This window comes from Thamnophis sirtalis, unplaced genomic scaffold (genome assembly GCF_051295495.1).
Source record: "Thamnophis sirtalis isolate CommonGarterSnake01/CBP01778 unplaced genomic scaffold, rThaSir2_p1.2 scaffold_6, whole genome shotgun sequence".
In the NCBI taxonomy this organism is placed as follows: domain Eukaryota; kingdom Metazoa; phylum Chordata; class Lepidosauria; order Squamata; family Natricidae; genus Thamnophis; species Thamnophis sirtalis.
Genome location: NW_028261386.1, coordinates 58,853,300 through 58,870,942, shown reverse-complemented (window position 1 = coordinate 58,870,942; position 17,643 = coordinate 58,853,300). Strand labels below are relative to the sequence as shown.

At 41.8% G+C, this 17,643-nt stretch overlaps 2 protein-coding genes across 6 annotated transcripts in view; both read left to right on the top strand.

The window, feature by feature from the left end:
• Positions 1-4,360, top strand: part of LOC106543131 (uncharacterized) — a 70,725-nt gene extending 66,365 nt beyond the window's left edge. For both annotated transcript variants that reach the window (XM_087717929.1, XM_087717932.1), the window contains one exon: positions 3,337-4,360. In XM_087717929.1, coding sequence (XP_087574055.1) covers positions 3,337-3,566 — 230 coding nt within the window. In that variant the 3' untranslated portion in view covers positions 3,567-4,360. The remainder of the gene's footprint in view (positions 1-3,336) is intronic.
• Positions 4,361-14,772: 10,412 nt separating this feature from the next.
• SLC29A1 (solute carrier family 29 member 1 (Augustine blood group)) overlaps positions 14,773-17,643 on the top strand; it is an 81,161-nt gene continuing 78,290 nt past the window's right edge. For 2 of the 4 annotated variants that reach the window (XM_087717935.1, XM_087717933.1), the window contains exon 1: positions 14,773-14,993. The gene's annotated coding sequence lies outside the window, so the exon portion shown is untranslated. Of the gene's footprint in view, positions 14,994-16,843; positions 16,975-17,643 lie in introns of those variants that run through there. The other 2 variants (XM_087717937.1, XM_087717934.1) reach the window with 2 other exon arrangements.

Sequence of the window (17,643 nt, the reverse complement as noted above, 5' to 3'; positions counted from 1 at the left end):
CATTGCAACTGAATGTCTGTAGGTATTGTCAGAGAAATAAATAACTCTTGTTAAGACTATTAATTTTCCCCTGGCTTTCTAAATGTTTATACAGCTGATAAGCTATTAAATCCATGACCTTATATTCAAATACAGCTCAGAGCTCTCTGCCTTTAAAATGTGTCTACAGTGACTAACATGACATCATATGCTATTTTCAGACTATCATTTCAGTTAGAAGTCAAGGTTATTTTCAAGGAACAACTGTATTGCTTAAACTCTCCACTAGGTGGCAGGAGCACACTTTGGGAGTCAGATCCATTTGTTTGATTTTTGAAATGCATTTCTCATTTGAATGTGCTTTAAACAGGGTGGAGCAGACTTTGACTATACAGGTGGAATTTACACATTCCATCTATTGGGGGCCAGCATGGAAAACATATCTTTAAAATTAAATAATTCTGCCTTGGTTGCAAGCAGAGAACCAAAAGTAAATGGTATTTTTTTTAAGTCAGAAAAAGAAATACATTAAAAATATTGTTGATAAATTTGCAGATCTCTAGACCAGTAAATCCAGATCTATCTTAACTTGGTTGAGATGCATATACATGTCATTTCAGAATGACGATATGCTCAATCACTCAATTTTCAAGATATGCATTTGTCTCTGATAAAAGGAATCATGACTATTCCTGAATGGCAAAGGCATGCTTATACTTTGACAAATGTTTTCCAGAAGCAACTGTCAGAGGCAATTTGGGGGGGAAATGATTTTTGAAAACTGATTAATGGTAATGGAAGAGCAAAATGCTCATCAACAAGTGACTATCCTAAGTCTGAAGGAGGTGTCAGCAGGCCCAGATGGGAGACCAAATGCTCCCTGAAGTTCGTCAGAGGCCACATATTCATGCCTTTTTCACTGACCCCAGAGCTGAATTTGAATACTAGAAATACTCCAGATGTCAAAAGAAGAAGGCAGTAGTACCATATTTGTTGGCCTTTCCTGACTGGGGACAGTCTGTGATGGCTGAGAATTTTGGGAATAATGGTCCTCAAGCTGTTAATGAGAGCTCCAGGGCTAGGGAAGGCTCCAATAAAGGAGAATATTTTAGCTTAGGGTTAAAATGAGGGTTCCACCACAAATGTGCGAACGACAAAAGCACGTCTGACTAAACCGCGGTAACAAAACCGCGCCGACAAAACCGCGCCAACGAATGAGCGCTGAAGCGCGCTGACAACAGCGCGCCGACAGAAGCGCGCTGTAACATAACCCTAAACCTAACCCTAAACCTAACCCTAAACCTAACCCTAAACCTAACCCTAAACCTAACCCTAAACCTAACCCTAAACCTAACCCTAAACCTAACCCTAAACCTTACCTTAACTTAAATCGCGCTTCTGTCGGCGCGCTGTTGTCGGCGCTCTTTTGACATCGCGGTTTTAGCGCTGTAGTTTTGTCGGCGCGCTTTTGATGTTCGCGGTTTTGTCGTGCCACGAAAATGGGTCTTTGGCAGGGGTGGAATTCAAAAATTTTTAGCAACTGGTTCTCTACCCAGTTGCTGGGTAGGTGTGGCCTACTCAGCCTCCTCCACTATGGCAGGGGGGATGTTTTCACCCTCCCCAGGCTCTGGAGGCTTCCTCAAGCCTTGGGGAGGGTAAAAATGGCATCCCCCAGGCTGTGGAGTCCTCCGGAGGCCAGAAATGGGCCCATTTCTGGACTTCCGAAACTTCCAGGAGACCCATTTTTTGCCTTCCCAGAACCTCCATGTGGGCCCTACACTTACCTGGCATCCAAAATGGTCCATGTGGAGACTCCTGGGATGGGGGGAGCCAGTTCGTGCAACTACCAGTTTGGTGAACTGGTGATGTAAAATTAGCATCCAGTTCACATGAACTGGTCTGAACCAGCTAAATCCTACTCCTGGTCCTTGGTGTTCTCTGAGCTTGGTTGTTTTCTTGCAGGCCTTTCATTACCCAAGCTAGGTAACATCATTAGTGCAGTGGAAAAGGCTGTTGTTTTCTCCTTATGATCCCAGCCAGCTGCTTCTCCCTCTTTAAGCTTCCTCACTCCATCTTTAACAGAACCTGGTCCTTGCTGTAAAGAGAGGAAGAGTTGCTGTCTCACTTCGCTCTGCTCTTTGGGCATTTGCTCTGAGCCAACATTTTACTATATTGCCACCTCCATCAATGTCATCCTACTGGGGCAGCCAAGACAATTTTCTTCCAAGTTGGCTTCACAACATTCATTGTGTCATCACAGAACTCCACAAGGTTTGAGGACAGGCTATTGGAGACACTTCTCATTCACTCAGTGTAAGTCTTGGCTGGTTTACCATCCGGACAAGAAATCTACCTAGTAGATTTCACAGGCAACCTTATCAGCCAAGCCAATCTTTCTAATCAGTTTCACTACCTCTGAAAATAAAACTACCCAGCTTGATTTTCTCTGATTATATCAGTGGTTCACACACAAGCCTTGCTTCACTCTGCCGCCCAGCCTCTGCGATCAAGCAAGCCACTACATGTTCCCCCACAAACATATACCAGTCCTGCACTGAACCTGTTGGAAAAGACGCTTGACTTTAATGGGTGGGGCAGTGAAAGGTGATCTTTCCCACCCTCTTTCCAATCAGTTTGGAGGGAGCACTGATTGGTCCAACCTCTACTTCATCTGTCAATGTCAAGGAGGGATTACATGTCCGAAATGGTTTAGAAAGGAAGTTGAAACAGTGCCACATGCAAGTATCCTCTGCTTTGTACCTGCTAGTAAAGAAGTGAGTACTGTATGTACGTGGGTGGGCTTCATAAATTTCAGCAACAAGTTCTCTGCCCAGTTGCTGGGTGGGCGTGGCCATGGTGGGTGTAGCCTAATCAGTCTCCGGAACCATGGCAGGGGCGTTTTCACCTTCCCCAGGCTCCGGAGGCTTTCCTCGAGCCTATGGGAGGGCGAAAACTGCCTCCCCAGGCTCCAGAGTTCCTCCGGAGGCCAGAAACGGGCCTATTTCTCCCCTTCTGGAACTTCCAGGAGTCCTGTTTTCCCCCCTCCCCGAGCCTCCGCATGGGCCCTGCACTTACCTCGCATCCAAAATGGGCCGCGTGGAGACTCCTGAGAGGGGAGGGTGGGAGGGGCCAATCAGGGGTGGGATTTGGAGGTTCTCTGAACCGGCCATAACGTTAGCTTCGGGTTCTCCCGAACCCGGGCAAACCTGTAGCAGCCCACCCCTGAGTATGTATAATTTTTATAATCCATGGCCTGGAGATGAGGCACAGAGACTAAAATTGGAGTTACCAGATGATTTCACTGGTATTATAAAATTAAATTATAATAAAAGACACACACACCTCTCTCTCTTTCAGCTACATATCAGAAGATCACACCTTTATCGAAGTCTAAAGAACCCAACAACTACTCTGTTACTCTGTACATTGGTGAGCAGGCTCCAACCACTCCTCCCCGGCCGCGCTGCCACTCCTTCATAGCCACTCCGGTTGGAGCCCGAGAAATGGTAGGTGAGCAAAACCAAGGTGCTTCACCTAGCCAGAAGAACAAATCCGTCTTCAGGAAATTCTTTGGGAAGAAAGATTGAATTTTCAAGAAATGGGGACTGTGGTACTGAACGCTGGCAGTAAACTGTCCTTTGCTGGATGGGTTGAGGGGCCTGACTGGTGCAAGAGGTTCGGCTACTCTGCACCAGCCCTTGTCATCAGCTCTTTCCCAAGAGGGCAGAAATCGAAGAAGAGGGGATGGGCTTTGCTCAGTGAAATACTCAGCTCTCTATTCACCCCAAAAGAAATCAGCTGACGGAGTGGAGGGACAGGCAGCGAAACAACAAGTACCTTCATTCATTTTGTGGCAGAATGCTATGTAATTTCAATTATTACGGGGTCTTTCTCTGCAATGGCAGTATACCGCCTTTCTTTGACACAGATACAATCAGGTAGTACATTCCGAGACACAAATGTTATTAATACTATATTTGTATTCAGCCTGGGGATGGAGGAAGAAATTATGTTCCTTCAAGTCCTTCCTAACAAATCTGTGCATAATTCATGATGGGATCAAAAAGCAAAGCAGTTCTTAGATCCAATTATCCAAGCCATGGAATTTATCCAGGCTGAAGGCTGCCCAGCTTTTTCACCTGAACTGCTACTTTTTTGTGCCTTTAACCAGTCCATAGACATTAGCCAGTAATCATTATGTGCTTGATGCAGAGAGAAGATTCATCTTTTCTTTTCTGTTTTTTATTGTTCTTCTTTATAAATTAAGCTGCTGTAAACACAGACACTCCAAAATAGGTCACAGCAAGATTTTTTTCTGATCAGTTGGCAACATTGAATGAGGCCCAAACAATACAACGGAAGCCTGAACTTTTATAGGAAGGGGAAAAAAAACACAAAGCACTTACAACACCAATTTCGAATCAGCATATATGTGAACCACAGTTACACTGATGCTGATGAAAACCCCTGCAAGGTGGTTCCCCCCCCCCCAGATATTGAAGAGACCCATTTGCCTTTTACCGTTCAATGTGGAGTATGATGCCAAGAAGTTCCTTGTCACTTAGTTTTCCTTCCTTCAGCAACTTTTAAGGTTGGTTTAATAGCAAATTGCATCTCCTGGAGAAATATTAACACCGTATTAAAACACCAGTTAGTCTGTGTGCTTTCATTCAAAATGCATTAAGAGTTAACTGAGTTATGCTTTTAACAGCCAGTTTGCTACTGCACTTAAGATACCCAAACACAAACTCCATTTAAAAGAATGAAAGTTATGGACAGATTCCCAGATGTATTTTGTAGTCCAAATGGCACTCTGTGCAATAACTTGAAATACAGTCCTTGCTAAAATCCAAGAGCAGGTAAAACACTCGGCATCTACTGGTTCTAAAATGTAAATTTGCTCAGATTACTGCAGAGATTTTCATTTGAAAATGAGAGCTCAGCGAACACTTTTTTCACGCCTACTGATTCTTCTAAGGAAATGCCTTCTACTATTGGCGGGGGTGGGTGGGGTGTTCAGACTAAACTAATCCCTCTAGGTTAATTCCTGGAATTAGTTGGCTTGGTTAAGTGTGCACAACAGAGTGTTAAAGCATGTCCTGCAAATTGGACCAATGGGCCTGCAAATCCAGATAACAGGGTTTCTATTTCTGTGGGTGGAAAAAGAATGCTGATTCAAGGAGAAAATCTGCTTATTACATCCCATGATCCAAACATGTGTATCTGCCTCCCCAAGACTGCACTTCAAATAATAGGGACTTGAATTGGGAATGAGAGATTCCATTTCTTTAACTCTCTCTTTTCTTTTGCACAATTCATTAGCACTATCTTTTATTTGTATCCTCTGTTTTGGCACAAACACATCATATGTTCAAATGAAACCAGTGAATACCAGACACCAAGAAAAATGGCCACAAAAAACCATGCACTTATCGATACAGGTAGTCCTTGATTTACAACAGTTCATTTAGTGACTGTTCAAAGTTACGACAACACCGAAAAAAGTGACTTTTGACCGTTTTTCACACTTAAGACCATTGCAGCATCTCCATGGTCACGTGAACAAAATTACGACGGTTGACAACTGGTTCATATTTATGATAGTTGCATTGTCCCTGCCGTCATGTGATCAACTTTTGCAACTTTCTGACAAAGTCAATAAGGAAGCACGACACACTTAAAAGCCATGTTTCCTATCTTAACAACTACCATGATTCACTTAGGAAATGTGGTGATAAAGGTGGTAAAATGGGGCAAAATTTGCATAACAAAGTCTCACTTAGCAACAGAAAATTTGGGCTCCATTGTGGTCGTTAGTCAAGGACTACCTGTGTTTCAATTGTGAAACTCTGGTTCATTTAAAAAGCTAAAATGGCCCAGTCCCACAGCTTGTGTGTTAACAGGAATTAATAAACAAGAAATTGCAACCCCAAATAGATCTCTGTTTCACAAGGACAGTTAATTATGCTTGGTTATCCAGAACCTGCAAAGTTGTTAAGCCACACTTTTCACCTGTGGATTTTATTTTGTCACTAACCAAATAAAAACTATCATAATCACTTCTGAACATGGTCTAATCTAACTCTTGTGCTCATGCACTCCTTGCACTTTTGCCTTTTTACTAAAGAGTTTTAAAAAGTAAGCATCCCTATTGTTGGAATAAAGAACAGTCCCAAAGAAGATCTTGAATCCTAAGAATTCTGAGACCTCCTCCTTTCACACTTCACACAGAACAACTATCCCAGAATTACAAGAGAACTGAAGTAACTGAGCTCAGAATTTACCACAGCTACGTATACACATACATACAGGGGTGGGATTCAGCCAGTTCGGACCGGATCAGATTTACATCTGGTTCGCTGAACTGGTTGTTGCAAGTATTGGTTGGTCCACCCCACCCCTCCCAGGAGTTTCCACATGGCCCATTTGTCATGCCCAGTAAGCGCAAAGCCCAAGCGGAGGCTCTGGGAGGGTGAAAAACAGGCCTCCCAGAAGTTCTGGAAGTCTGGAAATGGACCTGTTTCCAGCCTCTGGAGGGCCTACGGAGCCCGGGGGAGGTGGTTTTCACCCACCCAGAGGCTCAAAGGAACCCTTGGAGCCTGGTGAGGGTGAAATCCCACCCCCCATGGTGGAGGAGGCCAAGTAGGCCATGCCCACAATGGCTACACCCACCCAGCAACCAGGCAGAGAACCAGTTGCTAACATTTTTTAATCCCACCCTTGTATACATACATCCATAGTACATACTTAACTGGGTCACACCATGTACTAAATGGTTAGGTTAGACTCTGTTGGATGAACTCAACTATTGTGATTTGTTTACTAAACCCATGGCTAAACCAACTGATGAATTAATGCTGCCAATGAGTCCATTTTCTTTAGAACAGCGAAACAAGCATGTCAAGCAAAGTAAATTGCTAAGATTGATGAACTAAGGCAGATAGAACAATATGTGAAGATTAAATATGAAAGCCTCAGATGAACAAGCTCTAAGCAACCATGTCAGCCTCGTTTACTTACGCTGGCAGTGACATCTTGTTCAGCTGCTCTCCCAAGATGAAAAGGCTGTGAAATGGTGTTGGAGGCATACTGCAAAGATACTAAAATTGGCCCTGGAAATAGGATTCCTGCAGAACTGGATGCAGCTCAGTCTGGAAAGCTGGCATCTGAGCAGGTAAGGGATTACAATTTGGCCTTTCTGCCAAAAGATTATTTGAATTCTTCCTAGTATTAAATAAAGAAAAAAAACTGCTCAGTCAGTAAATTCCTGGCTGCAAGCTGCTCTTTTGCCTGTAAAGAGGCAATACAGAATATCAATAGCAGTAGACTTATATACCGCTTCATAGGGCTTTCAGCCCTCTCTAAGCGGTTTACAGAGAGTCAGCATATTGCCCCCAACAATCTGGGTCCTCATCTTACCCACCTCGGAAGGATGGAAGGCTGAGTCAACCCTGAGCCGGTGAGATTTGAACCGCTGAACTGCTGATCTAGCAGTAGCCTGCAGTGCTGCATTTAACCACTGCGCCACCTTGGCTCCAGAAGTGTTACAGGTTCTTGTATGTACAAAACCATGATAGCAGTGCTAGGGTGGCTGGTAAAAAAAACATTCTGGTGCAGTCTGGATTTTTGATATATATAGCTCACTGCCACCTGCTTCCGTATGCAAACGAGGCTATACATTCTAGTACTTTGATATATACAACCCTATGCAGTTTCTACCTTATTCAAATTCGTACAAACATTCTGCAGGAACCCAGAACACCAAAAAAGGAAATAGATTGCCTATCCAATAATTTCCATGGAGACCCATGTAATTTTATAAAAAAGTACCTGACCACTCAAACCACTTCAATGCAACTAACACAAGATATGAAAAGGATAGCAGTGCCATAGATCAAAAACATATCAGAAACAAATAGCAGACTATTACAACCCCATTTCATCACCATGGCACACAAGGTTAAAGCCCACCAAAACCTCATATCTTAAGGTTTAAATAAAACCAACACCCAATAGTCCAAGAAGAAAAAAATTACCTGCAGGGTAAGGACTGTAACAGCCACTGTGTGGTAAAGACAAGCAGAAAACTAACTAGCATATGCATGAATATCAACTAGAAGTTAGAAGATACCATGGACATGCCTTAATCTCACAACACATGGACGGACACAACACAGCAGTTTCAACTGAGATATTGTGAGCATCCTAGACCAAATTAAATGCAAACATGCTAGGGAATTCCTGAAAGCTTGGCAAATCAGCCAACAATATAAAGATAAACCACAGATAATTTTTAAAAAAACCTAAGAAGGAAACAATAGACTAGAATACATCATTTCCAGCAACCAATACCTAGAGAAGCAGGGATTAACACCAGACAAACAATCAAGCAAAAAACAATACCTTAGTCAAGGTACTACCAAGGGGGGGGGGGGAATCATATCACCACCAATACTGGCAGAGCAAGCTACTGAATATAAAGAGAGCAAACCCCACACTCACTAGCACTGATGTTGTTACCTTTTTGAGTAACGAAATGTCTGTAAGTAAACAACCAAGCTCAGAGACCACCAAGGACTCCACAGTTTAACCCTGAGCCTACATATATTCTCTTCTATTGAGACTGCTTCCAAACCTGGCTTGCTCTTTTCTTTCTTTCTTTCTTTCTTTCTTTCTTTCTTTCTTTCTTTCTTTCTTTCTTTCTTTCTTTTCTTTCCTTCCTTCCTTCCTTCCTTTCTTCCTTCCTTCCTTCCTTCCTTTCTGAAATATCAAGAATCAAACTAGATTCTACCTGCAGATTATAAACCCCTCTTTGGATAGCTTTTCATATAAGTATCCTAAACTGGAATGAAAAAAACACATGTATGCTTGAATGTGTTAACACAGCCATTGCATGTCAGCGTTCCAAGTATCATGCAGAATTAAATCAGAGTCCAAGGCAAAACGATCCTTAAAGTTCTAATTTAATAAGTCAGACATCTTAGCACATCTGTGGAAATCCCAATTCTGAAAACTTCCTGGGATTCCACCCAGTTGAAAGTTCATGATCTTATCCCCACATGCATAAATCCATCACATGGTCCAATCTTCTTCGGCCATGCTGGCATCTCCACCCAACTGGTTCCAGTCAGGTGCAGAGGTGCGGAGACAAAAGATGACCTTGGGCTTCTAGAAAAGAATGACAACAACACATTTCACAATTCTACTCCTTTCTATTCCCCCTCCCAACTACTACACTAATAAAACAGCATAGTGAAATAATAGAAAGTGTGGCAAGCCAAAGATCCTAAAAGGAACATAACTACAGGCCTGACATTTCATTTATGGCTTTAGCTTTCAGAAACTGCTCTGAAGAAGGTAAGTGAAAGCAGACAAAGAGCAGCAATTCTTTTACATTTTATTTTGTTCATTATTTCCCTCCTCCAAATCAAGTTTCTGGGGCACAATGAAAAAAATTCAAATGTAGATTTATGAGTTCAGCATTTCAAAACATACATTATGCTGTAGCTATACATGCCGGCATGACAAATTCCACAGGCATTTATTGTTATGTCTTTGAAAAAATGTTGCAGCTATATATTTACATGGACCATGACTTTGATTCTCAAAATTGTTCTGCTGGCTTAACTGGTTCTTCCAGGATTCTAAATTTCAAAAGAAAACACATCTACAGGTAATTCTTGACTTACAATCATTTGTTTAGTGACTGTCCTAAGTTACAACAAGGCTGAGAAATTGACTTAAAACTGATCCTTGCACTTATGACCGTAGCAGCATCTCTCTGGTCATGTGATTAAAATTCAGGAACTTTGTAACTGGTATTTATTTATGATGGTGATGTGATCATGCTTTTCGGGGTGCTTCCAACATGTTAAGTCAATGGGGAAACTGGATTTATTTAACAACAGTGGTGATACACTTAATGACCTTGACAAAATAATTTGTATAATCAGGCACACTTGTTTAATTACCAGACATTCCAATTATGGTTATAAATTGAGAACTACCTGCAAGCTTCATGTATAAAATCTTAGATTCAGTCCTAGCATCTATAATAAAACTATGATTACCAGCAAGGAAGAAACAAAACTTCTGATTCCAAGAAACTACAGCAAGGCACAAAAATTGCAGGATTCATCATTTTTGTGGAAGATTGTTGCTCCTTTGTTTTTGCCTTTCTTTTTATCTTGAGTACAAAGTTCATGTGAGAACTCTGGGTTATTACAGCATAGTAATCAAAGTGTATGCTTAGTCTGGAAAATATTCTTTATTCAGTTCCTGGTATTCAGACTCACACTGAAAAACTCCAAAAGGAAATGTTCAAGCAACTTCAAGATTGACAATTCTGATTCAGTGAACCGAAAATTTGATTCAGATCCTAAATAGTGGTTTTGTTATTTTTCTATAGTTTTACTTCTCCTTGTGCTTCCTAAAAATATTATAAGCTACACAGTACTTTAAATAAGGCCCACTTAGGGAAATAAAATAGGCTTCAACACAAACACCAAGTTTGCCACCATAGTGCTTGATTTTAGAAATAGAGGCAGTGCAAGGAGGCTTGCTTTCCCTACAGAGCATGTATAAATAGTCATGAGAAAAATCAGTTAACTCTTTAAATTCTCCACAGCTCTATATTAGATTAACTTTAGTTTAGGGTAGTAGTTAAGGCACCAGGCTAGAACACAAGAGACTGAGTTCTAATCCTGTCTTGGACATGAAACCAGCCTAATGTTCTTGGGTTGGTCATTCCCTCTAAGCCCCAAGAAGACAATGACAAACTATTTATGAAATCTTGCCAAGAAAACTGCAGGGATTAGTCCAGGTAATTGTCAGGTGTCAACATTGGATCACACAAAATGTTATTAGCCATTAGAACTAGGAGATCAATGTTTTATCTGTCCAGTTAATAAAAAAAGATTCTGAATAAACAGCAAACAACAATATATTGTATCATGTTATTGAACATCCTTTTCACTTGTTCATTTGTTGTAAAAAGTATATGAAGCTGTGAGACTAATTGGCTTTCCTAAGTTAAATCACTGTTATTTACAATCAATGAGGTGACAATCAGATGTACTGTATATTTGAGGGACCCTCACTTATTTAAAAAAATGTTAGTTGCCATCATTTGATTCTGTTCTTCATAACATTTCAGGAGGGAGCAAAGAAGCTCAGAAACAGCAGAGGATCTGCAAACTACTCTTGTGTTGTTGATGTTAGTTTTTATGAATCCATCATAAGAAATATACTGAAGAAGAGTGGCATGCAAGGAAGGCAAAAGGGAAGAAACTACAGCCTTTCAAAAAGCATATTGCTGTTCCTCGGGTTTGACAAGGACCACGTGGATGCAGAATGTTCTCTGGATTGATGAAGCTAAAGTGGAAGTTTCTGGCTTTCGTGAGGAATGTTCTGTTTGGAGAAAACAAAACTATAATCCAGCAAAACAACCTCATCCCAACTTTGTAACATGGCAGTGGGAGCAGTGCAATCATTTAGGGAGCATAAATTCTGCAATAGTTTGGAAAAATATCAGAGTTTTGTCAGTTATCTGAAACTTAAATGAGTGTGGGTCAGGTAGCATGATTCAATACACACAAGTATTATATTTACAAGAAACTGGCTGAAGCAGAAGAACCTTTTGTTTTAAAATGGCTGGATCCATTCCAAGCCCTCCTTTTAATTCACATGAAATATTGTGGTAAGGTCTGAAGTTCCTCCAAAAATATCAATCCACTGAAGCAGTTTAGTAAAGATGATTGGGCCAAATACCTCCAAGCTAATGTTCAGGATTGATTAAAAGGTATAGAAAACATTTGGTTGAAGTCCCTCTTACTAAAGGATATCCCACTTGTTACAAATGTAAAGCTTCACATCCCTTTTCCATTAAAAACACTGGATGTTGGTTCATAAAGATATAGCACAGCACATATTTTGTATGTTGTTTATTTTGCTAGCGTCTACTTATTACTTGGATTTAGACAAAGCACATCACATTTTACACATCTCTGTATACAAGAAGTATAGTGGTGAGATATAAAGTTCATGAACTTTTAAAGGGTGAACAAACTTTATCTCAATATGCGCAGGAGAAGACTTCCAATCCAATTCTTCGTAGCTCCAGATTCAGCAACCAAGGATACAGAAGATGCATAGGTCTACTTTTCCCACAGAGAACCTGTAGAGCTGCTGCCAAATGGAGCAATCAAACCGAAACTCCAAGCCTTTCAAGTTGATTACGGATAGGTATATTATCCTAGGCACCATATTTTTCAGCGTATAAGATGCACCTTTTCCCCTCAAAAAAGAGGCTGAAAATCTGGGTGCATCTTATACAATGAATACAGCATTTTTTGCCTCCCGAAACCCTGCCAAAATGGCTGTGCATTGCCTTTAGGAGGCTTCCAGAGTGCTCCTGGGGGGCTGGGGAGGGTAGAAATGAGAAATGGGACATTTTTTGCTCACTTTTCTCCCCCCCCCAGCCCCCAGGAGCACTCTACAAGCTCCCTAAAGACTATTCATGCCCTTTTTTGGAAAAAAAAAGGGGGGGCTGTTTTTAGGTCTGCAGAGTGCAAAAGCTTTTTTTTTTAATTTGCCTCTTCAAAATCTTGGTGCGCCTTATACTCCGAAAAATACAGTAATCTCTCTTCTTTGCCAAAATGAGTTTGTGCTAGAATTCAGCCCTGGCATCTTTCAGTATCATCTGTGTGGACTGGAATATTTAATATAATCAAGAAATTATGCAAACTGCCTTTCCTTCCCCAGAATCTGTTTCCACATAGTGGGAATTAAGGAAAAAGTCTTCCAAAACATAAGGCATCTGGCCAGGCCTTGGACTTTGTTCATTCAATAGTATCATTCAAAGCTCTTGGCTCAAGTTCCTTTTTTGCCTGCCACTAGTGTTAAAAACTCATGTCCAAAAAATGTTTGCTCACTACAGACACAATCAAATAGCACAATATATTTGCTGTAACATAGGTAGGTACATTCACAACCATCAATAGCCCTAAGCTATTCAGCAGGAAAAGAGTGAGACAGACAAAATAAGTGGGTGTAATCAACTATTGTGTGAAACTGATTGGTAGGCAGAAAATCTTTTGGTGGGCAAAAAAGGAAGAAGAACCAAGCTCTAACCTCCAGAATCAAATTCCTTTTAATCAGGAAGCCTGTAAAGTGTTATTTTCTGTTCCTAAAAACTGAGAGGTCAACGATCCCAAGTAAGCTCTTTTTACCCAGAAATAAACTAAAAATCTAGAATACAGCAGGAGGGGAAGTTGGCCTCTTTGATCAGAGTTTGCTGCTAGCTTTCCTCTAATTTATTATCTTAGTCTGAGGCAGAAGCTGCCGCAGAACATAGTGCTGACAGATCTTCTCCAGAATGATCATTTTTTGACCTGGCCCTTCAGGTTTTCCAATGGTGCCACATCATATTTGAACAGATCTACCTTGCTGGTTTTCCCATTTGCAATGTATGGCTGTGAAAGATGGACCATAAGAAAGGCTGACTGCCAAAGAATTGAGGTCTTTGAACTATAGTGCTGGAGAAGACTCCTGCGAGTCCCTTGGACTGCAAGACGATCCGGTCAATCCTAGAGGAGATCAACCCTGGCTGCTCTTTAGAAAGCCAGATCCTGAAGATGAAACTCAAATACTTTGGCTACCTAATGAGAAGGAAGGATTCACTGGAGAAGAGCCTATTGCCAGGAAAGATTGAGGGCAAAAGAAGAAGGGGAGAATGAGGTAGCTGTATGAAGTCACTGAAGCAGTCATGTGAGCTTAAATGGACTCCAGAAGATGGTAGAGGACAGGAAGGCCTGGAGGAACGTTGTCCAGGAGGTCGCGATGGGTTGGACATGACTTTGCAATTAACAACTAACAACAACCTTGCTGCTAGCCATTCTTTTTTTTCTTTCCCTCTTTCCCAGCACGTCTCAAGAAAACTAAGTCTTAAATATGTCCAAAATATAATAATGTGAGGCTGGTCATTTGTAAATCATGGGGAACACTCTAGCTTGACTTGTCCAAAGATCCATATTTTTTTTTAGCTATCTATAGTATTCTCATGACTCTTTTCCAACACCAATATTCAAAAAAATATTAATCTGCCTCTTTATACAACTTTTGCTTTAATAAAGTGGTGCAGGGAAAATCTGAGTTTAGTTTAGGGACAGCTTAGTGTTTCACCTACTGGTAGCATTTGGCATAACTAATGTATCTACCTGTTGCTGGATCCAGAGCACATTTTAATTCCCCTTGAGGTCAATTTTCCAAATACTGATTGGAGTTGAATACAGAAAAATCCCTTTAATTTATTGGCTAATTTATTATAAAGCTATAGAATAGAATAGAATAGAATAGAATAGAATAGAATAGAATAGAATAGAGCTGGAAGGGACCTTGGAGGTCTTCTAGTCCAGCCCCCTTCTCAAGCAGGAGAACCTACACCATTTCACGATTTAAGTTCATGGCACAATGTTAATTTTTAAGCTGCCTGTTTGTTCGTTGTATTACAGATGGTGTGAGCATATTCAATACTGGTGCCCAAATGAGAAAACGTAAAAATCACTATCTTCTGCCACTCTTAAGGATTATTTACGCCAGAATAAATTTTTTTGAAGGGCAGCTAGAAGCAGCAAGCAATTGTGGGCCCTGTAGTCCAAAATACGTGCAGTGTCTTAAGTTGTTCGCTCCTGGTTTCAAATGCCCAGGAAGTTAAGAAGACGGGGCTGGATGGGAAGGCAACCTGCACGTGCTCAGGGAACAACACTCCCGCCCTCCCGTCAGTGTCCTGGCGCCGATTCCTGTCTCTGAAGATGGTTCGGGGAGCGCCAGTCTCCTGAGAGCACTAGGACCTGGTGATCGCCCTCAGCCGCTACAAATCTTTAGCAGGCAGCCGGGAGTCTTTTTTTGGGACCTGGAAGAGAGCGGCGAAGGGAAAGCGAGCAGCGAGGTTTTGAGCGGAGAAAACGCTGGGGCTCAGCGGTGGAGATCCGGGAGAGGAGGACCTGCAGCCACATGTAAGGAAGCTTCCGTCTTTCTTTCTTCGCAGGGAGGGAAGCGGATTCCTTTTAAATCCTTAGATCCTTCCGCCCCCCCCCCCCCCCACGGGCTCGATTCGGTGCTGACTGCAGGGATGGCGGGCACGTTTTCGCTGACCAGCAGCAGTTCTCATTTGCCCCGTAAAGAGGGCCAGTTCCAAGGTAGAGCTTAGTCCTGGGGCATTGCCTTCCTTGGCACACGTTCTTCCCTCTGGAAAGTCATCTGCCCCGAGAGCCAGGCTCGAGTGGCCTGCACGTGCTTTGGCACAAGCGCTTGGAGGCGGAGCCGCTTAGCAAAGGAGCCTGCAGTTGGTGCCCTCTGTCCCCGCTTGCACAGTTGGTGCATCTGGGTTCCTTGTATTTGGAGAAATTTAGCTATGGTCTGTTTATATACAGGTGGTCCTCGATTTGCAACGGTTGTTTAGTGACTAATGTTACAAGAGTAGGGGGAAATGACTTACGACCGTTTTTCACACTTACGACCGTTTTTCACACTTACGACCATTGCAACATTCCCCATGGTCAAAATGCAGATGTTTGGCAAGGGGTTCATATTTATGACAGCTGCAGTGCTCTGTGGTCATGTGATCATCTTTTGCAACCTTCTGACAAAGGGGAAGCCAGATTCACTTAATAACCGTGTTACTAATTGTAACAACTGCAGTGATTCACTTAACAGCTGTGGCAAGAAATGTTGTAAAATGGGGCAAAACTCACTTAACAAATGTCTCACTTAGCCCCAGAAATACTGGGGTCAATTGAGGCCCTAAATGAAGGAGTACCTGTATTGGAATTCGAAGCTGGTCTGTAAGGTAGTGTATTTGTTTGATGCAACCTAGGTTTAGGGATTAGCAGATAATGTGAAGGCAGCCTCTCAGTCATCTTAGATTTCCCAGCCTTTCCTGAGGAGAGGAAGGTGTGTCTGCGTGGCTGCTTTGGACCTTACTACTTGCTTATGGTTGAATCCTAGGTGTTATGTCTTGTTGGGTTTTCTAGTTTTGTTGTTAGTTGCAAAGTCGTGTCTGACCCATTGCGACCCCATGGACAACGTTCCTCCAGGCCTTCCTGTTCTCTACCATCACCCGATGGCCATTTAAGCTCACACCTACTGCTTCAGTGACTCCATCCAGCCACCTCATTCTCTGTCGTCCCCTTCTTCTTTTGCCCTCAATCTTTCCCAGCATTAGGCTCTTCTCCAGTGGGTCCTTCCTTCCCATGTCTTCTAGTTAATGGTAATAATAATAATGGCCAGGCTGAGTGAGGATGATGGGTGTTAAAATGCAAATAGCTTGTGGAAGAAACCAAGTTGGAAAGGCAAGGAGGATTTGTTCTTGACCTTTAGCAAATAAATAAATAAATTGCAAAATTCCCACTCCCATGCTTGGCTTTAGAAGGTATTCTCTGCTGCCATACAAAAAATTGTACACAGCACTCTGTATACCAGTTGATAGTGATGATTTTTTTCAACTTGTATGCTATCCAGTTCTCGGGAACAAGTTGACCTGTTGCTCTGGACAACACAGGATGCCAGCAAATGAGAGAATTATACTGCTAGGCATAGCATGTTTCAGCCCATAACCATCTGTGGCGTAAGGTCCAAAGGAACTGTTGATAAGTTGGCCTGATCACACATTTTAATATTGATTAAAAAGTGGACCTTTGCATGTAAGTTTGGCTGTGGTTTTCTCCTGCCTGTGTTTTGAATGAATCTTTTTGTTGAGTCAAAACAAGATTAGAATGTGTTTGAATATCAGGTCACGCAGGGACGGGAACCCTGGTTTGTGTTGTCCTTGGTGTTTACTACCCTGCTCAGAATATCTGACTCCAGTTTCTCAAGGTTACAGGCTTGTGAAGTACACAGCAAAGGCTCCTTTTCTTTCATTGCTTCCAGAGCAGCCCTCCTCCAAATTCAAACCGGTTTTGGATTGGAAGATCAATGGTGGTAAATATCCATCTAGAGGTGAGAGCATGCTGCATTTGTTGATTGGGGCAGGAAATTCAGAGCCTGGGAGAAGCTGCTTGTGATGCAAATAAGTATATATTTTGGAAAGTGTGAGTGTGGCAGAATGCTCTTTAGATCTCTTCACGTATCATATGTTGAAAGGCATCCTCTTCACCTTCATGCTGCTTTTCCTTTAAAAAAAAAAACCTTAGACACTTCAACAACCACAACAAAGAATTTGCCACTATTAGCTCTTGAAAGGCTCCAGACTGCAAGGAAAGCGCAGAAGCTGGTTTTCTACATGACCTTGGAACAGTCTTTGATAATTTACTCAGCCTCATCTTGCACTTGCTACAGCAGGCAACTGGATTGGGAGGTACATAAAGGAAATATCTTTGTTCAGCTCTGTTTGGAAAAATGTAGGGATTTGCTTTCTGCTGAAAAGTTCTATGAGTCCCCGTTTCCATTTTATTTTTGTTAGGAGACCTCCCTTAAGAAATTTATGAAAACTCAGAGTGGGGAGTGAAGGGGGACAGTAATCAGAACAATCTTTTGTGAAAGCGTGTCTGTTTTTACTTATGAAGTTTAAGTAGCCAGAATTCAAAATTACATAACTAATACCTCTCTTTTATTCATGATAACTATTAGATCTAACTTCAAAACTTTCTGATTTTTTTTAATGCTAAA